Source organism: Orbicella franksi, chromosome 1 (assembly GCF_964199315.1).
Source record: "Orbicella franksi chromosome 1, jaOrbFran1.1, whole genome shotgun sequence".
NCBI classification, from domain to species: domain Eukaryota; kingdom Metazoa; phylum Cnidaria; class Anthozoa; order Scleractinia; family Merulinidae; genus Orbicella; species Orbicella franksi.
In genome coordinates this window covers 18,132,440-18,158,191 of record NC_138145.1, presented here as the reverse complement: position 1 = coordinate 18,158,191, position 25,752 = coordinate 18,132,440, and the positions used below count along the sequence as shown (strand labels likewise).

At 37.4% G+C, this 25,752-nt stretch overlaps 3 protein-coding genes across 8 annotated transcripts in view; 2 read left to right on the top strand and 1 right to left on the bottom strand.

Moving 5' to 3' along the window:
• Positions 1-134: 134 nt before the first annotated feature.
• On the bottom strand, positions 135-8,683 carry LOC145494527 (snRNA-activating protein complex subunit 3-like). The gene is made up of 11 exons (XM_081474021.1): positions 8,401-8,683; positions 7,709-7,724; positions 6,708-6,790; positions 4,786-4,849; positions 4,095-4,184; positions 3,112-3,150; positions 2,292-2,393; positions 1,661-1,743; positions 1,397-1,573; positions 741-848; positions 135-285 (listed from the first exon to the last, which is right to left on the bottom strand). The coding sequence occupies exons 1-11, from the start codon at positions 8,589-8,591 to the stop codon at positions 141-143; spliced, it is 1,098 nt and encodes a 365-aa protein (XP_081330147.1). The 5' UTR covers positions 8,592-8,683; the 3' UTR covers positions 135-140.
• A 32-nt stretch (positions 8,684-8,715) lies between these two features.
• On the top strand, positions 8,716-12,620 carry LOC145494519 (BTB/POZ domain-containing protein 2-like). Its single transcript, XM_081474009.1, has 2 exons — positions 8,716-9,547; positions 10,609-12,620. The coding sequence occupies exons 1-2, from the start codon at positions 8,892-8,894 to the stop codon at positions 11,261-11,263; spliced, it is 1,311 nt and encodes a 436-aa protein (XP_081330135.1). The 5' UTR covers positions 8,716-8,891; the 3' UTR covers positions 11,264-12,620.
• Positions 12,621-12,709: 89 nt separating this feature from the next.
• The window catches only part of LOC145494487 (epithelial sodium channel subunit alpha-like), a 23,829-nt gene continuing 10,786 nt past the window's right edge, over positions 12,710-25,752 (top strand). The window contains exons 1-2 of one of the 6 annotated variants that reach the window (XM_081473974.1): positions 13,567-13,656; positions 21,756-21,848. In XM_081473974.1, coding sequence (XP_081330100.1) covers positions 21,823-21,848 — 26 coding nt within the window. In that variant the 5' untranslated portion in view covers positions 13,567-13,656; positions 21,756-21,822. Of the gene's footprint in view, positions 13,657-15,920; positions 16,049-20,186; positions 20,889-21,099; positions 21,849-21,987; positions 25,035-25,752 lie in introns of those variants that run through there. The other 5 variants (XM_081473999.1, XM_081473984.1, XM_081473957.1 and 2 more) reach the window with 5 other exon arrangements.

The following is a 25,752-nucleotide window of genomic DNA, read 5'->3' as shown; positions in this document are numbered from 1 at the left end:
ATCATCGATAGATTCACTTCCGGTTCGCCTCCTTATTGCCATCAAGGGAAGGAACTGGTTAGCTTCTAACGTTTCCAAGACCTTCCACGTGATCCTGAGCTGTTTAACTCCGAGGTTAGTGTCCTGAGCACGAGACTGGATCACCAATCAAAGTCTCCAACGACGGGATAAGCCTGAAAGTCACAGATTTTCTCGCCATCTGGCGAATAGTGGAGACCTTTGAAACAGGTGGCACAGAAAAAGCAGGGTTCCTCGCATGCCAAGGCATCGTTCACTGTCACCCATCTGAAATAAGCAATGAGTAAAAATGACAAGAATTAGTAAAGATAATTTTCATTTTCGGTCGAAGGATTTGAAGCGAGATAAATTATTTCACTTCGCTTGAACGAGTCAGCCCATGAGTTACAAAATTAATAACCCGGAAATTGAAAGGAGGATCAATGAAGAGCAACTCTTAATACTTGAGAAAAATAGTCGTGAACAAAGGGGTAAAATAATATGAAAAAGAATATGTTTCAAAGTTCCACCCAAATCAAATAACCTTGCGGCTGGACTAAAAGCCAGAAGGGTTTCCTATTTTAGTAACAGGGCCACCACGAAAGCGAAATAGAAAATAGCATTAAGTTACAGTATTTCAATGTTAAGAACTCGGGAGTATCAACATGCAATTTTCCCGGCAGCTTGTGATAGATGAGGTGGCAAGGGAAGATCCCACCACAGCAGAGCACAAGTAATCTTACTTTGCGGTGTAAACATCACACACTCGGCAACGAATTCTTTTTCCTCGATGTTTGAACACTTGCAGTGGGTATTCGTTCTGGTTCGGTTCATCATCCACATCCAACAGTCTGAAAGACACAAGAAAATGCTGAGACTCTTTAAGCAATCACTTTCAAACGATCATGTACTTTTGACGGAGCTTCAGTTATTGATAGACTGACTGATTGTCTGTCTGTCTGTCTGTCTGTCTGTCTGTTTGTCTGGCTGGCTGGCTGACTGGCTGACTGGCGGACAGGCTGACAGGCTGACTGACTGACTGACTGACTGACTGGCTGGCTTGCTATGAGAGGTTAACTGACTTGCTGGCTTTCTTACTGACTTCTTGACTGTCTTACCATCTGTCTGTCTGCTTGTTGGTCTGAATATCTGACTTACTGTCTTTCTGGTTGGCTGGCTGAGAAAAGGATTCATGAGAAAAGGATTCATGTATGGACAAAAAGACAGGGACTGACTGAATGACAAATGAACCATCAAACAGATAAAATATTGACTGATAGCTAATGATCTGTGCATGAAAAGATGAGAATGGAGGGATGGTCAGCCTTCCTATGTGACTGTCTGAGTGGCTGGCCCAGTAAATTCAGCATTGGATTCATATGGCGATACACGCACTTACCTCAGATCAGTAAAAATCAGTAAATGTTCGCAGTTTCCCTGATGGCAATATAAATATGGATATCCTAACTTGACCTTTAGGTCTTCAAACACCACATCTTCCATGCGCTTACTGGTGAATAAGCCAAGCCCAGGGCACTTTCTTCTTTGAGGGTCTTTAGCCCAGTCAATGATAACCCTTATCAAGTAAAGACATCAAGCATAACAAATGTTATTACAGTCACATTAATTTAATTATCACCACAAAAATTTACTTAATACTTACTTGCTGTAATCCCTTGACACTGGATCTCGTTTGTCATTGTAAAACACTCCCTCTATGAAAAAGAAGCCAGACTTGAAGATATCCTGATAATAAAACAGAATTATATTAATTGAGAATATCAACTAAACTAAAAGCAAACCTGTGGCAGTGGTGTATATGCACCACACAAGGTTGAAAGAACAAGAAACAACTGTTGTTGCCACCCACTTGTTAGTGTGCATCCACCCTGTCTCCTCAGGAAAAAAAGACTCCTAAGGGAGGCAGCGTGGCCGAGTGGTCAGCATGTCGGACTCGCAATCTAGCGGTCCTAGGTTAGAGTCCCGCTCTGGCCACTACCTGGATTTGTTTCTCGGTAGCCCCGAGTTCAAATCCTCGGCCCACGCTTGCAAATAGCCAACTGGTTTGCCTCTGGCCAGTTGGGATTCTTAACAATGTTATGTTCAGTTTGAATTATTTGTTTCAGTTGTTTTCTCGGCCCCACTAGCACTTGTGCTATAAACATTGCTGAGGGTAAATAAAGGTTATTTTTTTAATTTTTTTTTTTTATCTGTTCCAGCGGGGAGGGGGAAGGGGGAGGGGGAGTGGTTAGCAGTTGTATAATGCCAACAACAACAACAACAATAATACGAACCTTGGCTGTTGATTGAGACAGCTGGTCTGGATTATCACTGTGATCCCCAAGTATCATGCCATCGGCTGTACAAAAGATCTTGTCACGCATTTCTGTAAGACACTTGGTACAACAGCGCAACAAAATTAAAACAGATTTTTAATTTATCTTGTGTAGCTAATGGGAACAGCCCTTTTTTGATATGGGCAACTTTTCTCATTGCCATTAATTAGAATGAAATCGGTACGTAAGGCAGTTTCAAGCATAAAATTAATTACAAAATTGCCCAGACTGCCTTGTATCCACCTTGGATTACATTGTAAAATTATATGCCAATGAGAAAAGGTAACTGTTAAAAGGGCTTCTGGTGAACCCTTAGCCACCTTGAGAAAGGTACAATGGGTGGCAAAAGAAGTTGAGAAAATTTTAGAGAATGACACTTCATAATATTTAATGGCCCCTTATTCCATTTCACATGCATCTATAAGTGATAATTCTCTAGTATCCCCAGCTCCTCAAAGGAGGGAGTTGGGGAATGTGTCCAAGATGCTCAAAAATAGAATTCTACAGTGAAGTAGAAAGGTACAATGGGGGCAAAAGTAGTTGAGACACTCTTAAAAAATGACACTTCATGATATTTTTATAACTACTTATTCTATTTCATGTGCATCTAGTGATAACTCTCTGGTATTCCCAGCCCCTAAAGGGGGGAGGGGGGAGGGGGGGGGTGAATATGACTGTGTGTCCAAGATGCTCAAAAACAGAATTCTACAGTGAAGAATTTCTACACTTTAGTCATTGTGAAAAGGGCTCATTCAATAATCTAAATTATCCATTATACCTGACTTCCCAGCACAAGGAATTCTTGGACTTTGTTTTGCTGAAGTGGGAAAAAACATTAATTGACTTGTGACTTACTACAAAAGAGATCAGACACTTAAGACAGCCCGGAATTGTACTTTTTCATTTTACACCCCAAGCTGAGAGAGAAAACCAGAGTTAATCATGTATCTCCAGCAACAAATTTCTGCACAAGTCTTCTAATTTTGCTACCAACTTCAAGTTTTGTTATTTAAGACACTGTAATTGTCATTATTATGTGTTGTGGTCTATCGTGGGCTTAAACTCAAGACCTAATTTATTGCGAAGTTAATGATATATAAGGCAAACAATTAAGATGGATTCTGCTCAAAGTTTGAGCAATAAGTGCAAAATTATTTACTAAAAATCTACTCATAGCATGGTAACTTTTTGAATACTATTTAAAACAACTCACTTTAACTAATTTCTCTAATTGACCTTGTGATTAAATTGTCAAGCATTCTTGAGAAATTTAATGTCAAACCTTGTAAGAATGCCTAATGCACGTGTGCTATTGTGTATTCAACTAACGCAAAATGTCCGTTTTAATTAAATTATGGATAACTTAGAGTTCAATTTTTTGTCGCGGGGTCAGCTTGAGAGTGTAAGTCTCAATAAGTTCTTCTTACCTTTATTCAAAATATTAACATGCCATAAGGCTTTTTTGGTAACTTTATTTTTGCCATTATTGCTCGAATGTTCTGCCGAAATCATCGTAACTTTCCCACAATTTACTTCTGGCAAGCACATCACATGGACTAATGCTGCCTACTCTTATTATCTAGTGTAAACATATATCATTCTATCTGACTGCTTTCAGGCAGGGAGCATATCTGTATTTCAGTTTAAACAGTAGTACGGGGCAATAATATTATTCACACAGCCATTCACTGCACTAATATAATTAGCGCAGTGAATGGCTGTGTGAATAATGTAATAATTATGAAACACTTAATTGCAAACCTTTCTGGGATGACAAATAGCAACAGACAGGATAACCTCATTCATCTTTATCTCTTGAAATGCTTGAGGTTCCTTGGAGGGCCGTACTTCCTGCAAACAATCAATCAATCAATCATTACAATCAACTTTTATTGTGCATTATTTACAGAATTAATTTACATCAGTATTATAAAATTAACATGAGAAGAGAAATACATGTTGCTTATGGCTATGAAAAAAATAAAAAATATGTCCGTGGTAACCACAATTATTTGGAATGTCTGACCACACACAAGTATAGTAAGCTTCCTAATGTAAACCTCACCCCTCCAGCAACAATATACAAAAACACAAAACATGTATTAATTAACAAATACATGACATAAATTATTTCATTTGTAGTTATAAAAATATTTGAATGCTACAATAACACAGCTGAATGGAATTTACAGGCATGATAGTGATGAAGAACTTTAGTTTCAAACGATCCGTGTTTCCAATAAATTTCCTTGTAACCCTACCCCAAGAAAAGTCACTGGAAATTCCAGGGGGGGGGGGGGGGAGGGAAGAGTTTTCAAAAGCCCTGAATTTCATAAGGGTATAGGTATTTAAAGTAAGGACCCTTACTTGGGAGGCCAGAGATGGAATGCCAATATTTTCTGGAAAACACAATCTACACTAGACAACTGTACCAGCATACATGAGACAATACCTTTATAAGATAATTCACTTGTTTTCGGTGTGAAGTTAGTTGTCCTTTCCTTTCTTTCAACAGCCTGTTAGAAGCAGTACTTGATATTATCTTATCAACTACAAACTAACAAAACTTCTTTCAGCCTATCAGTTTATTTTGTTCAATTTTACATGTACAGCGATTGATGTTGGTTTTACAACACTCTCGAAATTGAAAACTGCTCCACTATGGGCCACAGCAGGCAGCAGCTCACTTGGTACCAAGGAAACCAGAATTCACAAAATATACATAAGCTTTACCTCTACAAATGCAAAAAGCTCCATAGTATGGAAAATACACTCCACACCTTAATATAGGGGTTCAACTGTACTTTAATTGAGAGTTACAAGTCAACCATCAGGATGCGGCTTTCTAGCCTCCATATCACAGTTACATACATACATACATATACTTTATTTAACCTCGAATTTACAGAGTAGCTTGTTAGCTAATATCTTCCAGAGAAATAAATATTAGAAAGAAAAAGTAAATAGATAAAATAAAATAAAATAAAATGAAATACAATTACAGTTCTATTATCATTTATACACTATATATATTTACACTTTGGAAAGGCCTCATATTTAAGGATCTTTTGCTTGAATTGAAGAAATTTTGCTTGAATTGAAGAAAACTGTGTATAAACATTGTCAGATGAGACCATGATTTAAGGTATTATTTCATGCCATTGGCAAGAAACCTTCAGATTTTAAAGAATTTTAAAGACCTGTCAACAGTCCTGAAAAGTTACAGGTTCAAGACATGCAGCAATTCTTAGGGCCTTAGTCAGCCACACCTTTGTTTTTGTTTGTATGTGAGAGTTTGGCTATTATAGTTTATTCAGAGCATGTTGAAATGAAGGAAATCATTGTGGAACTACTAAAGTTATTAAACACCCTTTCAGGGACACAACGTGTGGTAAAGCACAAAAAATGGTGGAAGCTGACTAGGGTCCTTTACAAGGCCTCATATTTAAGGATCTTTTGCTTGAATTGAAGAAATTTTTGCTTGAATTGCTGGGCTTGTTAAAGCGTACAGTTGGCAGTAAGAACAAAGAAATTTTCTCTATGCTTTACAAGTCATTGGTGAGACCGATCCTAGAATATGCATGTCCTGTATGGTTACCGCACCTGGTCAAAGATATACTAGCTATTGAAAAAGTACAACGAAGAGCATCAGGAATTGCTCTTGGGCAAAAACCCCGTGAGATGCCATACGAAGAACGATGCAAATGACTAAATTGGAACTCACTTCAGCATCGACGAGAGTACCTGTCCTTAGTAGAATGTTATAAAACAGTGTTCAGATTAAATGGTTTAGACTTTAACGATTGTTTTGAGTGTTGTAGAAGCAAAAGCACTAGAGCTAACCATCCGTTTAAGATCCAAACGAAATCAGCAAGAATTAATGCCTTCAAGTATTCCTTCTTTGTTAGAATTATTAAGGAATGGAATAATTTGCCAAACCACTTGTTTGGACACGACATCAACGACATTAATGCAAACAGGTTGAAATCAAGCCTTAAAAAGTGGATGAATATTCATTAATTATATGCCACAGTACCTAATATTATAGATATCATAGATGTTTTAGATTTTAAATTTTGGACTGTTAATTATTTACACAATAGATATTTCAAATCTTTAAATTTTAGATTGTCAATTATTTACTTAGCAGATATTTCAAATTTTTAAATTTTAAATTGTTAATTATTTACGTAATAGATATTTTAAAATTTTAAATTTTAGATTGTAATTTTAGTTAGGGGACCTAAATAGGGATAACCTCATGGTCCTCCTTTTCAAATACTCTTTGTACTCTGCATTTGAATAAAGTATTATTTATTTATTTATTTATTATTAATCTTAAAAGATGATAAGAATCAGCTCTATTCTACATACTTCAAAGTGTGAAGCTCTACACCATCAGGAATTGGATCTTTATAAATATCAATTGATTCCAGACCTTCTGTATCTGCTGGACACTGAAAAGTAATCAGTGAAGTTTTATCAGCTGTGATATTTATTGAACATTTGGTGTAGCCTTATCAGCATTACTATGGTTGATGAATTACCAGGATTTATAATACCATAGCCAACTAGGCACTTTTCTTCAAGAATTACCTCCGTAGAGTTCTGAAAGCAATAATTCCTCAAAAGTAGCAACCCTCCAAACAAAGTGATAACATGCGGTTGTTAGCAAACCCGAAAGTGGTGACACTCTAAAGGTAGTAACCTCAAACCTAATTTGATTTCACAGATACAACAAGCCAAACCAATCTGATATTTGTTTTAGATTGCCTTCATTCCAAAGGCAATCTATTACTCTGTTTGGTGTAACAAATATTTCTTTTCAAAAAGATTTGTCTCTTTTTTCTCTCTGTATATTGAGCACATGTTTTATACCCACTGTCAATGTTACGTGCATAGGCGACATCTTTTGGCATGCCATCTTTCATAAGATTGTCGATGGTAATTTAAAAATTATGATCGACCAGCCCACATGTACCACATGTTTTAGAGCAGCAATTCCCTGAAAGCTGCAACCCCCAAAGGTAGAGATAGGAAGAGTCTGAAAGTATTGAGGATTGTTTATTTTGACCAGAACTTTAATAAATGATCCTGTGAGCAAGGCCCACTTATTTGCTGCTCTCTTTACTCATTGACTCATTCTCTCAGCTTTAATAGCAACTTGCTGAGGTCTCAAAAGTTACCGTAAACTCTGAGGAGATAGCTCGAAATTGCCCAGTGATTCATATGTGACATCTCCTAGGCATGAGTGACTTATGCTTGTGTAAGCTTCAACTACACATTTGCAAATGGCAGAATTTCAGACAACATTATTACCAGTAGTCTCAAACTAATTCCAGTTGACTAGTAACATTACATGTAATATAAATTACCTTTAAATTGCTTGGACTTTTCCATATGGAGGAATATTACAAAGACAAGAAAAGAAAGATGATTTGTGAGTCAAAATAATACTGTCATGTGAATTAGAAATTTATTTTTAAAAAAGTGTTCCTATGTATATACACGGTACTTGTCTCTCTCACAGGGGTATATTCATCTACTGCAATAAACCGAAACACAGATGCAAACCTAGCCCCCCAAAAAAGGCTCACTAGTGATAGAATGAATAGACAATTAGTTGCCATAGAAATTGCTATGGTATGAGTTGGTGGTATTTGAAGCATAATTAATTTATAATTGGAGTAACTTGCTCCAATAAAGATGTAATGCTTTTGAATTTTTCATCACAAGTCACTTCCTTCATGAGCCACAAGTTGATGAAATAAAATAAACAAATAAAATAAATCAATAAGTGTCAGTGGATTTACCAAAAAAAAAAAAAACACTTCAACAGACCTCTGGGATTAATAGTAATACTCTCCTACAAATACCCTGGAGAGGGAGGTGGTATCCACTTGTCAGACTTATTCATTTGGTGAACATATTAATGCAGTAGGAAATCCTAGTCGAAAAAGAACATAGAAATTCCTTGACTGTAACTTACAAGGTTAATTAGGTTAATGTAAATGTCTCTGTAGAAATAAACTTGATTGGAGACATTACAATCATGTGTTATACTCACCTACACACTTCACTCAAGTCTGTAACTATTTCCATTGCTACATTCATTTCTTTCGCCATGTCTTTAAGTTCAAGTTCTACCTTTTTCCTCTCATACTGTGTCGGCTCAAGAAACTCCAAAAACTGTTCTTTAAACTGTTTTACTGAAATCAACGAAGAACACTCTCCTCTGCTCGCCATTTTGAACTGCATGAGATCTTACATTTGTTTTGATTGGACAAGCGTCGTTGAACAGAAAATTGACCAATCCAAATGCTTGTTGTTAAATTTTTCTATGAAGCATTATGGTCTATTTTCCTGTTTTCCAATCATTACAGCTGTAGGGAAGGCAAATGCGGAAGGTCTGGAAGAGGACAAATTTAGAGAGCTTCGATCATCGCAACAGCGTTAAATACAACTTATAAGGGACAAATATTCTCTCTTCTATCTTCTTCGGGGGTGTCCTTCTGCTAAGTCGCAGAACATATGGAAATCTGACGGGAGACTTGAGAAATGAGTTCATCTCCGTACAACTGGCAGTCAGAGAAAACTTCTGTGCAAGACGCGATTTCCTTCCTCTTTAACAACGAGGTCTTGAGCGATGTACACTTTATGGTAGGAAAAGGCACTCAAAGGCGTCGAATTCCCGCTCATAAGTTTGTACTCGCTGTAAGAAGTGCTGTCTTTGATGCTATGTTTAATGGTGGAATATCAACGCAGTCAGACGAAATAGAGGTGCCCGACGTTGAATATTTAGCTTTCCAATCATTACTTCGCTTTTTGTACACTGACGAGGTGCAAATTGGACCTGAAACGGTGATGACGACGCTTTATACCGCTAAGAAGTACGCTGTACCAACCCTGGAAAACGCTTGTGTGGATTTCTTGAAGAAGAACTTGAGCGCGGACAACGCGTTTATGTTACTGAGCCAAGCCAGGCTCTTTGATGAACCCCAGTTAGCGACCCTGTGTCTTGAATGCATCGACAAGCACACTGCTGAGGCGCTTGCAGCTGAGGGATTTACCGACATCGATTTTGACACATTTTGCGTGGTAATGCAAAGGGATACTTTGTCAATCCGCGAAAACCTACTGTTCGCTGCTGCGTTGCGATGGGCCGAACACGAGTGTCAAAGGAGGAGATTACCCAGCACTGCAGAAAATAAAAGGTCAGATTACTCAAAGGATAATTTCATTTAAAAAAGTTGTGATTTTTCGACGAACTGTTCCAGGCAACTCTGAAACTGGCTGTATATGTAGGTAGTGATCAACATCCAAGTAAGGGTGGGGTGGGGTGGGGTGGGTGTGGAATTTTTGATGGGTTCAGAGAGTACTCCAGATGTAATCTAAAGTCAGTGTTGTTTTCGGCTGTGAGTAAAACTGAAAATACTCACCTACAGCTTCTTACAGTGGCAGAATAGAAAATTAAAAAGTTTCTTGCATGCATTGCTTGCACAATGTGCAAGTACAGCTAGAAGTTCCTGCATTGCAGTCACCGTGGACAAATGACTGAAGCTGTGATCGGAAGTTGCTTAATAAATGAATGAAAAAATTATTTGTCTCTAACTATAATGTAGAATTTTTTCTTTTTGTAGATTCATTTGTTCTCTTTTTATAGTTTCTGGTTGTGTTTTAATTTATGAAATAGTTGACTGAAGGCCAATGAAGCAGGCCAATTTATTGTTAATTTTTAATTTGCTATGCATTGCAAGTGAACATCCAGAACATTATTAGTCATACAGCAATTGAATAACTGTAGGAAAGCTTGGGCAAGTAAGGATAGTTTATAACATGTAACTCTCTGAGTGATATTTGAAAAGTCCTTCAAATTGCGCTCACCTAAAGACTCATGCAATTTTCAGGTAATTTTCAAATATCACTCGTAGTATAATTCCTTAATTGCAAAGCTCACATTCATACAATTACCTAATAGTATACAAATCAGTGAAGAGTTGCCAGGGACACTAATGACACTATTATGATGATTTTGGTCATCAAAAACATGCAAAAAGTGGTCGATGTCTACATTTTGGTCCAGATTCAAGGTCACTTATCTCTGAAGAATTTCATGGCTGCCCTTAGGTTTCCTCTTGGATTTCAATAGCCCTTACTGAGTTCTTCTCTTTCTGCAGTGTACATGGCCCTACAGGCAGACCTTTTTAGTAAGCATTGTCCTTTAAAGATAACTTTTCTGCTTCTATATTATAATACTGTTGTGATTTTCTTGCAGAAATGTTCTTGCAAGAGCCTTGTACATGATTCGTTTCCCCCTTATGAGCCTTGAAGAATTTGCGGCTAGTGCTGCCCAGTCTGGAATCTTAACAGACAAGGAAGTTGTCAGCTTATTCCTTCATTTCACAGTGAACCCTAAACCTCAGGTTCAGTTTCTTGACAGGCCACGTTGCTGTTTGACTGGCAAGGAGAAGGCAGTATGTCGTTTTCAAAAAGTTGAGAGTCGCTGGGGCTACAGTGGCACAAGTGACCGGATACGTTTTAACTGTAACAAGAGAATCTTTGTGGTGGGCTTTGGCTTGTATGGGTCTATGTATGGTCCAAGCGACTACCAAGTTACTATTCAGGTCATTCAAACTGAGACAGACAAGATCTGTGGTCATAATGAAACTGCATTCAGCAGTGATGGCAGTGACAATACTTTTCGTGTTATGTTTAAAGAGCCAATCGAGATTCTCCCTGGGGTAGGTTACACTGCTAGTGCAACTCTCAAGGGACCTGATTCACACTATGGTACTTCAGGAGGAAAGAAAGTTGTCTTTGAAACAGAGCAGAAGGAGAAGTTAACTTTCCAGTTCTCAAATGCCACAGGAAATAATAATGGAACCTCTGTGGAGGATGGGCAGCTTCCTGAATTAATATTTTACACATGATAGAAGAACAAGAAACTGTATAGGCATCATTGTATGCGCATTGCAGGTTACCTGTACCTGTATGTTATTTTTGTAAGTAGCTGTGATTCTACAGACATTGTTAGTAATGATTTTGCAACAAGATAGCAGAGCCATGTGCATATTCCTGACAGTGAACTAGGATTTTGGAGACCCCTATACCTGTAGTTTTCTCTTTTTTTACCCTATCACAGCTTTTTGTTGATTCCTGTCTTTATTTGAATGTTCTGTGGCTCATAGACTCACTATAAAAGATGCTGGAGAAACAGAAAAAAGTATTGAAAACTTTGGCTCTTGAACTGACACTTGTGACTTCTACTTGATGTCATCCTGGTTCATGTAATGTGTTGAGCAAATATATATATTGTAATGCTTTAATAATTACGCCAGATAAAGATAGATTTACATTAGATAACAGAAGGAAGTAATGTATTAAAGATTCTGTAAGGTTGACTGACTTATCCCAATAGGCGGGACATCTAATAAGAAATATACTGACAGTCAAACAAAGTAACAGATTGGTAGCTATAAATGTGGTGAGGATCTAGGTATGGATAACATAGAAATATGTGTATGCCAGGGGGTTGGGAGGAGGGGGTGAGTTAGGCGGGATGTAATGGACTTCATATGATGGCATTTGAGTGATGAGTGTTGCATCCTGCATTGGATGGGACATACAAATGGAAACATGAAATGTCTAGATAGAGAATTGAAAACAGCTTTGTTTGTTTTGTTTTGATCATCCTTATGAGCTTATCAATCTGCACATGTTTTTTGCCATGTTGCTACCTGAACCTTAAAAGATAATGAGTGGCAAAGAAACTTTACTGTTGAAAATTAGCAGCAAGTAGTTGTATTAAAAAGCATATAGGCAGATTTTCAGTTGTGAGATATTGACTTGTCTACTTGGAAAAGTATGTAGATGTTCAATCGGGGGTTAAAATAACAAAAAAGTACTGCATTTCTTTGGTAAGTGTTAGAGGGAATCTGCTACTTCATGTACAAAGCAGATGCTTTTGTAGCTACATATATTGTTATTAAAACAAATTGTTGTTTCAAAGGAAATTGACATGATGTCATTAATTCTGTTTCTTACGTTTATATTAAGTCGTCCTTCCCTTTACAAATTAGCTTCTTGTGCTTGTGCTCTTTGGACTTTTGCAGTCGGTTGAAAATTGTGTGACAGCCAAGCCTAAAGAGCATCTGTGCAGGAGGGTGGGTCATTAATAAGGGATGATATTTTATTGCAAGTTTCTTTGGTAGTTTGGACATGTAAATACTATTAGGTAATACAACTGTAGAGGAAATAGAAATAAACACTTTTTTTGTTGTTTGGTCATATTTGTTTTCCTCTATTTGGTTTTTGGTTTATAAAACTAGATGCAAAAGCCTACACCTCATTTAAACTTGTGGATCATTTTCTATGATATGAAAACATAGCTCTGACACATCTACTCAACATTGGAGGATTCAATAGCATAGGCTCAATAATATTGTTTTGTGAACAAAGTACAAGATTAAAACAGATGGAAACATTTTTTACCATAATTATTTTGGACCACTCTAGTCCCCAGAGCCACCTGTCACTTTCAGACGCCAGGGCCTTGGGACAAGGAAATGGTGACTCCAGAGATGCACGATATGATTAGCTAGATTCCTGGACTAAGATTTCACTAAAACATCCACTTGTAAATCGTTAGCTAAAACCGTTCGATTAGAGAACCTACAGATCTTGCAGATTTTAACAAGGAAACTAAAATTCTGCCCGTCTTGAAGGTCTGTAAGTGCTAAAATCGAACGGTTCATTGGCTCAAAGATCTACCAGTGGATGTTTTCAGTCGCCGACACATACTTGAGCCTTGTAAGTCTGCATACGAGCCAAGTGACCCATCAGGCTCATCCCGGTTGCTGTAGCATGAAGCGACTAAGAGTATTTCTACTTCCCCCTGGGTGGGATGCTAGTCCATCGCAGGGTTCGCTGGTACCCATTTATACCCCTTGGTGGAAAGGCACTGTAAGAGTAAAGTGTCTTGCCCAAGAGCACAACGCAATGTCCCCGGCCAGAGCTCGAACCCGGAGTACTCGATCTGGAGACGAGCTCACTAACCATGAGGCCACCGCGCCTCTCAACTGCAACCTTATAGAAGGCTTATAAAACTGCAGCGGAGTATCCCCGCATGCGACAGGCGCATAAAGGGAAAGAAGAGGCCAAAACGAGTGCGGAAATTAATTTCTTACCCAAGCCCCTCGCGATCACTTCAATCACATTTCTTACTCCTTGCTTTCTCTTTAGCAGTTGCCATGCTAAGGGCCAGCCCGGAGGCTAAAAGGTTTCACTCTATATTATGGGAACAACGAATGGTCACAGACAACTGGTGAGTTAAATTTCGTTAATCACGCCGCCTCATCATCGGTCCACAGCCCTCTAGACTTTTAAGACATGCTAGTCAGATACAAACTGAATTAATTAAGGAATTAACTTATGCTCCATAAATTTAGATAAAGTAACTTTCCGTCCGTCTAATCATTATGTACATACTGAAGGTTTCTCACTATTTATGAGGACGTTGCAAGCGAATAGTAACCATTTTCGTTCAATTATCGATACTATGATTATTATGACATCGAAACCTCATAGAAAATTGTTTCATTCTGCATTCTTGGGATTATGGAGTTGCTAAGAAACTGAAGTCAACTTGTAGTGGAAAAGCTTCTTGATTTTTCCTGCAATTTGTCCCTTTCACAACACATAAAAAGCTAGATTAACTTGATCTTTACTCATACTTGTGTTGTGTCTTGAAGAATTAATTGGGTTCACTGACACTTCTTCAATTATTAAAACCTTTCAGTGTTAACTTGCTAGCTGACTTACCTCGGCATGAGAATGGTTTTTGGTCAATTTTTTTCCCTGAGATCTTTGTTTGAAACTGAAACTCAGGGGCAAGTGTGATTTTTTCAGAAACGAAATTGTCAAAACTCTGAGCACGATTCGTGCATCGAAAAAGTAAATTCAACTGAGCACATTTGTTAGTAGACAATAGGTGTTTAAGATTTGAATGCCTAAAACGTCCCACGCAAGAAAACAACCGCAACAAAAATTACGAACTTAAAATAGTGTTTTTCCTTGACTTTTATGACAGTCTCTGTGAGGCCAGTCAAACGAAATAAAGGCATCCCACTCTGATCTCAGGTTAATAGGAAGTCACCGGTCTGTTCTAAGAACGGACGGATTTTATTACGTCAGAGTAAATAGTATACAAAATGGACGACTGATTGCAAGAACTATTTTTTCTGTCCTCTTAACGCTGATATTGCTGATACATAACGCGAGAAAAGAAACGCGAGGGCACGGTGTAAGCCTTCGCAGAAATTCGTGCATGTAATGCATTTCAATGAGATACACAGCTTTGAATACAGAGGTTAGAGATTTTCATTACAGAGTGCAAAGTACCATCGAGTCTCCCCAAATATTTACTGCGGGTCGCGTTTCGAAGACGTCAGTACTTAATATTGTTTCCGTCAGTGCTGCATCATCAAAAGCAGCTGGTAATCGAAGATAACCTGACTTTAGAAATTACTTACGGTGGTCAAATTTATATTCATGAGCCACTTACTCAACACATGATAATGCAAGTTAATTAAACATGTAATTTCTGAAGGAAAAACAACGTGAAAACTCGAGATTTCGCCCAGTTTCTTTGTATACTGATGATAGTTTTTGCACGCAGCTATAACTTTGTGCTTGCGGGATGATACATCCTTCGACGTGATTGAGTTATTCCAAGGTTATTTGCATGATTGGTAGATACGTTTCAACGACTCGATAATCTCTCGGCCGGCTCAATTCGGTCTAGGTCCAAGTTGAAACCGAAGGGAATTGTCCTGATGATTTTCAGTATTCTCGTAACCTTTGCTCCTGGAAATGTATTGATGGTTTAAAATAAATTTAGCTGAATTAGATTTGGAATTGACTTGCCACCGTATTTGACGAGCGGAAAATAAACTATGATCTCCTTTTGTATGATAGCGACTAGCGACTTTCTCCTTTTGTATGCTAGCGACTTTGACACGTTAATAAATCTCTTATCTTATCATTCTCTTTTCTTGTGTTCTCAGTTTGTATGTAATTACAGTAATGAATAGTCCCTCTAAGGAAAAATGAGCAAAAAGCAAATGACAACGTACTCTGACGAAAAAACTCTTTTAAATGAACTGCTAACTGCAACCATTAGTAATTTTCGCCTGCAGCCGCGATTACTGTCAGAGTGTCTGTGTTTATGCGGCAACCCCAAGTAAAATCCACAAGGGCAAATAAAGTGAGTGAGTTCCCGCTTTGATGTCACGAGATGAATTTGTATATCATGCTTTCAGTATAGTCTCTTGTGCTTTATATATTAGTACGCTCAAGGCTAAAACTGTGATCCGTGTAAGGATGTAATGTTAAAAACAAAACTTACTGAAACCGAGGTTCAAGTTTTAGTTTAACGTAAACGCGTTGGTCATTAACATCATTTTAGTCCACAATCTCGAGTGTGATCTATTTTGCAAACGCCTTCGGCTAATAAACCCTCGTGATTGATGTAGTTAGTAGAACAGCAGGTGGAAGACTTAAATAATAAGAAGATTAAATTTCTTTTAGGGATGCAATTTGAATAATGGCAAGGTTGTGGCAAGTTTGGCTGAAAACGTATTTTTGTGGATATGTATGATGAACAATCTCTCTTAAATCCCATGGTCGTTATATCACGTTTCTGACCATTTTGTAGGGTAAGGGAACTTATTTCTTACAGTTTAATGCTATGTTCCTTCTTTACCCTTATAAGCCCTTGTACTCAAAAAAATCACTCGAGCTCAGAGCACGGTCATTAATCAGTGATGGTTCGCCAGAAACCGCACTCAGGGCGTAGCGTTTTCCGCGGTATCAGTTGACTTTTGGTGCACTGTTGTAGAAATAATGTACTTTGTTCACCACCACCTAAGAATCCTCCTATTATAACAGTGTTTGTGTCCTGTTGAATCATCCTTCGTGGTTCATATTCAATTACAGTTTGTGTTTTCCGCAAGCCCACACACAAAAAAAATCAAGTTTGTTTAGTGCAGGCTGAAGAGTTAAAGTGAAATCAAGGTATTCTTTTATTATTATTATTTTTTCAATTTTGACCGTAGGTAGAATTGAAATATGAGATACCACCCCGGCGCGCAGGCTGTAATGATGTTGTTTTTAAACTAAGCAAACGGGAGGGATCCATAAAAATGAGAATGTCATACTGGCAACAATTTACTATCACAGTATCTGGTCCGAATGTTACACTGAGGAACTAAAATACCAGCATATTAGCCAAGAAAGCATTGTTCATGAAAGAAACCGTTGATTCTGCTTTACAAGGCTGAATATCTTCATGTTACGATTCTGCCTGATTGTTCGGGTTCAAACGAGACGTAACTATCTTGTTAAGAAATTATATCGCAACGCAGTTAATATTACCAGAAGCTTACAACAAATCAAAACTTCTGGTTTAACTAAAAATTCTGATTGCGTCCATAGAGCTCTCAGAAAGACACAGGCGCACTTTGAAAAGGTTTTTAAGGCGTTTCTAAGTGGAAAATGTGCTTAGGTTTGTAATGTGGTTCTTCCATAAAATAGCACTCATGAATGGAAATTGAGATGGGTTGTCTCATTTTCTCTAGGTTGTCTAGACAGCACGGTGCTTACAGGATAGGTAATAACTGTAATAAATATTTTTCAAAAATAATTAAACACTTCCGAAACTCTCAGAAGTCCATTTTAATGTGGTAAAAAGATGAAAAAAAAAAAAAAAAAAAAAAAGACTAACATTGGAAGATGATTAGGAAAACAGCGGACAGTCCACATGTACTCGATAAAAACTACCTAGAAGCTTATCATGATGAAAAGTAAGTTTATTTTGCTTCCATGTATGATTAATTTAGTATTGCGATGGTTATTGCAATATCGCCTGCTATCGAAGCACATTTTGTCTTTCACTGTTTTCGGATTCAAGATCTATATTTCATTTTTAGTCACGGTAATTAATTAAAAAACACCTGCAAAATTTGCATGCGCTCATGTTTCTTTGTTTCCTTCGTCGGTGTTGTAACATTTTTCACGAAAAAAACTATTTCTACTAGGGTTAACAACTAGTGGTTGAAGTTTTCAGTGGAAAGCGCGGTGAACCTTGATATAACAACAACAACAACAACAACAACAACAACAACAACAATAATAATAATAATAATAATAATCCTGATACTACTACTACTACTACTACTACTACTGCTACTGCTACTACTGTTGCTACTGCTACTGCTACTGCTACTGCTACTGCTACTGCTACTGCTACTGCTACTGCTACTGCTACTACTAGTACTACTACTACTACTACTACTACTACTACTGCTGCTGCTGCTAGTGCTGCTGGATATTGGCCAAGTTCTTTTTTTGCGTGTTTATGGACCGAGACGGAGTCGAGGTCCGTAAACTCGCAAAATCACAGCGCAGGATTTGATTGATCTTGCCCGCTCACGGAGCTGGCCATATAATAAATACTGTTACAAAATGGTTTCTATTTTAGGCGTTTCGGGTTAACAGCCCGCCGGTTCGCTGCTCGGTCATTACCGGAGGAGTAAGCAACTCAATTCAAAGTTGCCCTTGGCGACATTTTTTTAATTTTTGTGTAAATTATCAACGACGGTTGCTAAGGGGTAGGCGCTCTTCTGTAAAATACGTGAGAATATGTTCTCGTCTACGCGCAATACTTCCGTTTTTTTTTTCAGTTGATCGATTGTTCTTATTTACACAATTGAGCTTCAGTACGCAGTTTTAGTCACTTGCTGCACCAAAGTGCAACTGAACAACTGCTCCGCCGTGATACCTTGAATACAGAAAAAACCGATAACCACTTAACGACAGGCAAGATACTATTTTTTATATTTACTTTTAGTATGTCATAAAAACCTCTAGCAATACATCGAATTTAAAGTTTTAACGAATTGAGGATTGCAAAAACAATCACAAAATTGGGGAAAAATCTAATAAAGTGGGAGAGGAGACAAATTTGATAAACTGATATCAAACGAAATTTGCTTTTATTGAAAAAAAAACTCCTTTTTGACGTCTTTGGTTTAGAAAATAATTGAATTTTTTTTAAAACAAGAAAAAAAGAAAAACATCTTGGATTATTCTCCCTTATAATTGCACTCAGTCAACTTGACTTAAATTTTAATTGCTGCTGCATGAAGACCTATACCATCAGTCCTCGCAACTCAGATTTGACAAGAAGTCCGATGTTTGGGGAAATTTACAGATAGGTTTTCAGATAGAATTTATTGCATTGAAAAAGGATATTTTTTTTCATACAAAACAAGAACTGCTTGGCTTAATTAATAGGTACAACGATTGTGCGCGAGCATGTTTAGGTTGGCTCCTTTAGAAGCCTTTCAGGTTTACCATGAGAGTAAATAAAGATATATCTTCCATACAGTGCCAATCAGCAAATGGATGAACAAACAAATGTGACATGGAGAACTGTCAGGGACCTCAAGTGGTTTCAGACCATTGGTCGCTGATAATTTTTTCTTTATTCGGCTAAGTACACAACAATTAAGTCACACGAAAAAAGACAATAGCTTTTGCCTTCCCGTGCGTCAGATGAATTTAGCGGAAAGTAAATAAGGATATTTATTTTTGCACTGTTCGTATACCAGTCGATGATAACCGAAACTCTGGTTTATGACTGATCATACGTACAGTAAAATAATTACTACTAAACACAGTGAGAATATAATGGACAGAAAAAAATTAACATCAACATCAGTTTTTAAAAACTCCAACCATCTGATCTGTTTATTCAGTGCTATGAAAGCTGTTAGCTCCTCGTCGGTTCCAATTGAAAATATATTTGTTTCAGAAGTTGTTTTGGATTCTCCCGAAACCCTCCTCCACCCCCTCCACGTTACTGACAATAAATTATATGAAATTTATACTTATCTCAAAGCTGCAGCAAGAAAGCGACATTTGTTGTTATACTATTTAACCAGTCCTGCTGGATCACTTCAATGACCCTTTTGTCCCTAATCTGAAAGTCCAATTCAATTAAAGAAAGCGATCTTTAACTGTTAGGGTAAGATATGCTCCGAGGCCAAACTTATCGCTCTCTCTGATTGGCTATTCCCCAAGAGACAACTTTGAACAGTGCAAAGCAAAAAGATGCATATGACTTTGTGAAATTAATCTCTACAGAAGTTCTATAATGGTCATTTTAATGGTCATTTGTCTTCAATTAACAGCCAAGTTTTATATGAGGTACACTTCATAGCTCTCATCCCATGATTTGAAAACTATATACTCTTAATGTCCTTAATGTCGGCTCTTCAAACAGCCAAGTCAAAGTTGGGCTAACTTTTCACTCTCAGTAGTATTTTCGCCAGTAAGTCTATGCCTTTTTTTGTAAACAAAAATAAAAAATCAAGATTGTCAATTGGGGGTTTCGTAAATTATTCAGTTTAGCCGACCTTCTCTTCGTGGGATATTTTCGTGGGACATTTTCTTTACAAATGTCTTGACAAAAACCTCATACTAAAGTGCTAATTAATCGTTTTCTCCCGCAGTTTGTTGAATCGGCCTCGCAGGAAGGAATATTCCTTTATTTCTAATATACACACTACCGTCATATCAAGTCAAATGCGTTCGACTGACAAAATTGGCATCTTTGTTGAAGACTTCTGACATTTTTAAGGTAAGTTCGATTTTTATTCGCTCGTAGTGAAGCTTGGTGTCGAATAAGGTTCCTTTCATGCATGGGTTGTAACAGTAATTACTAAAATTACTAATCAGCAATGGTCTGCTAATGATTTTAGTCCATAGCCGATAATAACACAATGACTGATATAACGAACTCATATACAATGAGTTCTACAATGCCCGAGGAATAACCGGGTCGAATTTCCACCGAAATAAATGTTCTGTTACTGGATCTTGTGAAACTAGTTTTTTTCCCAGTGAACACATTAATAAGCAGTTAACTCGGTAAAGTTTTGGCAGCGAAACGGACTTGGCGCCGATCCAATTCATTATAACAAGATTGCGCTGCACTTAGTACCTCGTTAGGCCGGCATTTTGCATTTTGCAAATGAAGACATATTGTTCAAGTGTTTAGAATAATAGTTACTCATTGCACCAAGAGTCGAGCCATTGTACCAAGTTCACAACGAGTTTTCGATGTTTTCTCGATTTATTCCTTTATTTTCGTACAGATCTGATTCGCTGTTAGGCCACTAATGCTGATTTTCACCGTGCGGTTTGAGACCGTTTGAGTGAAATGAAGGCCGGTGTTCTGACCAGTTGTTGATAAGCTTGTGCAATTTTCCGATCACGACAGTCTTTGCATGGCTGCCTCTATGAGTTTAAACTCAACGAGCGAAGGGTATCCGTCAAATCTGGATGATGTAATATAACCATGCTTTATCAGGTTTGTCCCCGCCGTTGATGTGGTGTAATAAAATTACATTGGAATAAATACTCACCAGCGGAACAAGAGAACAATAAGCAGCTAGCATTTTTCACTTGTGATCGAAAACACTACGCACGAGCGTAGCGAGTCCCTGATTAATGAACAGAGAATGTATCCGGCCTTTTTACTCGGTCAATAACTTCTCATTATACCGGTCTGAACAGTTCCAGGGTCTCAGATTAGTTCAGCATAACGACAAAACCCTTTTACTTTACTTTACCCGCTCAGTCCATAACTTGGGATCACTTTTTCCCCGGCATTATCGCTTTGTGCTAATACAAGCTTTACTAGCTTCAAAAACCTATTTATCATCATACGGCTAACTGGGAAGATGAACCAAATCCTACACTGTGATTGGGCAAGATGGGGCCTTCTTGCCCATCCGGCATTAATTACCCGCTATATTCGGCAAAAACTACTGTTCTTCATGTCACGTCTTATATCCTTTACTAGCTAGTGACTAAGAAACTCGCTCGGTCAAGTTAGTTAGGTCGATACTGGCATCATATTTGTGCACATTTATGGACTTCGGCTAGGTCTGGGTCCATAAACACGAAACCATGGTCAACAACACATATATATTCAATAATCGATTTCAAATTTTATAACCAAACACTAAGGACGTCAGATTTTGCAGCAAATAAGACAGAAAATAAACATGCACATAGTTACTATTGTAGGACACTAAACAGCAGTACAAACTAACCGAGATCAACAAAGGAAATTATGGCTCAGCAGCGTTGCTATCTGCAGCTGCGCATAAATTTAGAAAATTTGCAACTCTCTGAGAGTAAACCATGCACTCAAGTAACCCTCAGTAACCTTTCCGATTCAATGTTTTCACGTAAACATTATTGCGTTACTTGGGAGTGGGTGTTCATCTATTAGCAATACACGTAAAATATTTTGTCACATATCATATGGACTAATTGATCCTATAATTTCAGATCGTGCACAACTAGCCACTTGTTTTAGGAACTGTATATTAGTCTACAAGACACCTTGCACGAACACATGCAAAAGCACAAGATCAACTCAACGTAAGTAGCTACATATCATTAGTCCTGTTGTTGAAAGAGTTACGCGGTCATAAACACATATTATATAATAAAGATATAGAAAAAATAAAATTTAAATCTCGAAAAAAATGAGAAGTAATAATAAAAGAGCATTGACTCGAGCATAATTCTGAATCTCGAGAAGGTTTGTAATAAAAATAAGTACTTTTCAGATCTTTTCAAGCATATGATTATCAAGTAATTCTACTGATTATCATATCATGTTAAAGGAGTAATTATTACCGGGTAAGAATTTTCAAATTTTGTCAGCCAGTTATATAATTCACCCTTAACAAAGGTGAATAGCTAAGAGAAATCAATATTTTCACACTGGTTTTGCACGTGCACCTTACACTGAGGTATTGGTTTGTCGTTCAGTTGTCAGTACATTTCAAAAGGCGTTGTAAATGGGTTGAAGTTCTCATATTTATTATACCTGAGCTCTGAGAATAGCCATTTTTTCTTTGGTTTATTCATATAGAGTACAAACGTCAACGGTTCATGAATTTCATCTTACTTGTTGCATATCCGTGTTTTACGTGCTATTTCCCATTTTTGTCAGCATAACGTCATTTGCTACGTGCGCAAAGAAATTTTCTCCCCTACAGAAGCAATATCAGACGTCATATTCAAATGTGATGAAACCTAACATTTGCATATTAGTTTCTGATATCGAGTTTTGCCGTGTCCAGTGTTTCGATTTTCTTAGCTTAGACTTTGAAGATCATTCTGTGCCGCTAATTTTCTTTAAGTACGTGGCGTTATGTGAACGATAAATGATCTTTTGTTAATCGTGCCTCAGTTATAGTCTCAAGCGTGGGGGTCAGTCCATTCACATTTAATACACTTCATGGATCTCCAATCTGCATCAGCTGCACGTTGATCAGATAAAAATTATGATATCTGACAGCTTCCCAACTCACTCACTAAGTTGTCAGGCTATGTAAGTGAAGGTTACATCTGCTGCTATAAAGATAGAGCAATAAATATAAAATACAGTACGTACAGAACTGTGCCACATGTAACTAAGCTGCATTCTTGTATTTATAAGAATACATTTTTTGAAGAATATCAAGGCTGAAATTTGCCAAAATTTTAAGAGTAAACCTGAGGCTGAGATTTTAAAATGAATATAATTTTGTGTGCTGAAAATTTGAAAATACAACACAATTATATGTTTTCAACCGTGCCTAAGCCGAAAAAATTCTGCCTCTCTCTAAATGGCAAGACTAGCCAAGACACTGACATTATTATTTATTATTTACGTTACTGGGTTACAAATTGTTAGCTGAAATGCTTTGCACTGGGAATAACTTACATATCATTAAGTGCTATTTCAATCCCTTAAAATGAAATTATATAATATATTATATTTTAAGTACTGTTAAAAATTTGTAGTTTGCAAGAAATCACAGACTTTGACTTCATGATTATTTAGTGCTAATCAAATCCGGAAACGACCAACGGAGAAACTCAGGCACCTAGAACACAATTAGATCTAAACTGGAGTTTTTCGAGGTTTGTTGATTCTGGTTTTTATTACAACTGCTATGTATAACTCAAGCAAGCAACAAACGGCCAGAAGGACACAATAGCACTAGTCAGGCATCTGATTAAAAAACATTTGCGAACAAAAGCGCATTAGAAGCAGTCAAATAAATTGCTGTTGAAAATTTGCCTTTAATGTTTAATGACTATCACTCGGCGTTTATGACACAGATTGAAAACTTGAAGAATTAAACATAATTTCCTGACACCAAACTGCGTTATGTAAACATCAGTCCTGAAGATACGTATGATCAACACGAACGTAAGTTCAAAAGAACCTGCAACCGCTTTATTTCGATGACAAAAACATCGTATTAAACCATGAAGATAAAACATTACTAAGCCCTTGATGGTGGTTTTGAATTATGGAAGAACGACCCGATAGGTAAGGTCATGCTTCACGTATTTAGCTATATATGAATATCCTGAACGAGAGATCTAAAAACGAACACGATTGAAGAGAACGAACAGATATTGTGTTTAATGAGTCACTTTCGCAAGATTCATATTCGAGTAACAAGAAATTCGGCCAGAGAAGGGTTCAGTGTTTTCTTCAGATTTAAAGGTGATGAATTTTCGTGAAAAAAAAAGAAAAAAAGACAAACAATAACAACATTAGCAGTCATCCTGAAAGTGTAATAACATGTGTGACCATAGCAACCTTTTTCACATTGCATTGTTTGTATTCTGACTCACCTGACTTTCAGTATTGTTAGTAGTTATTTTTTACTTGCATTACATAACAATTTAATAAGCCATTTCTGAATCTTCAAATTTACAAAGGGATGAAGCAGGATGATACGACTGAGGGCTCTTAGATTTAATATTATCAGAAATGAATCACTCTTCTCGGGGAACGCAAAAAGCCACAGTCCTGTCGCGTACGTAAATGATTGGTATATACAGACAAGTAGTTAGCGCTAAGAACCGTTTCTTTGTGAGGCTGTTTGCAAATTTAGGGAACCTAAGTTTTTGTTTGTACTTTCGGCAGAGAAATTCTCAGGCAAAATACTCTGTTGTTTAATTGAAATTTAAAAAAATAGAAATAAAAATAACTTGCCATGAGAGCGTTTTCAGCAGCATTAAAGCTGCGCAACGTTCAAAACTGCGCCAAACCAATGAAGCCCTGATGTGTGGAGTCGATTTGAAGCCGTTGAAGTTGTTTTGACAAAATCATGGCACTCAGTGTTAACAAGAGCTCTTTTTTTATCAAAGGCGAAGGTCATTACATTGATTAATATCCCATCTTTTCTTTTTTCCGCCGCGAGTCATTAAAGCCTCTTTTATTTCAGACTTTAAACAATTTCGTGTCGATCATCTATGCAAAGACAGCTGCTTCAACTTTTCGCACTACATCAACGGCCAAGAAAAGATTTTAATTCTCTCGACTTCAAACGAAACTAACAGGTGTATCGATGGAGTTTACTTTACCTTCCAGTACAAGCTCCTTCGTGGAGAATCGAAAGTAAAATTGTAATAACATAACAACAACTAAACAGGCCTCGATTCTCAAGAAACCTCAGTACAAGGAACACTGTCACAAACGATAACCTTAATGAGCAATCTTACGAGAAATTCAAAACAGTGGGCGCAACCCTCTGCTCGTCGCGTGGCAGACAGGTAAATTATTGTATAATCCTATTTTTTCTGCACTATTATCAAAGGGCGATCGAACACTAGATAAATACAGGATGTCGATCTCAGATCACGACCTAGTTTATGGGTGTCGAATGATCCTTCAAAACTAAGGAGTCTCGCAAAAGTTTCGTCGAATTTCACTGTTCTCGTCGTCTCCTCTTTCAGCGGTTAAATGCGTCTCGCAGTCTCGATTTCTTCTCCAAGTTGTCCCTGAGTCTCGAGTTTTTGTAATTGAGGCTAAGAAAGTCTCGAAATACCGATTTGTTTGTTTCTTTTTATAAATAACCTCTGAAGGTCATACAGTTTGAATGTCTCGTGCTCGCTTTTTAAACACTTTGAAGTCTTGGTCTCCGAATTGAAAAAGTCAAAATGTCTCAGGTTCGCAAAGAAAAACGCTTCTCGCAAAGTGTACCATTCAACACCCCTCACTTTGAAAGAATTATTCGACCATCGTTTAAAGATTGGTTTAGTTTAGACAAGAAAATGAATTACCAAATTTTCGTTCTTCTAATAATTAATACCGATTAGAAACAAATTCCCGTCCCTTTCAGCCACTTCGATGTTTTCATTCATTGAATGTATCCGTGGCAGTGAGAAGAAAATGCATATCGATAACAAGTAAATGTTAAAAGTACGTATATTTCTTTTTTTCCATCAAATTTATGGGTTTTCACGTTAGTTACATGTATGATCACTTATT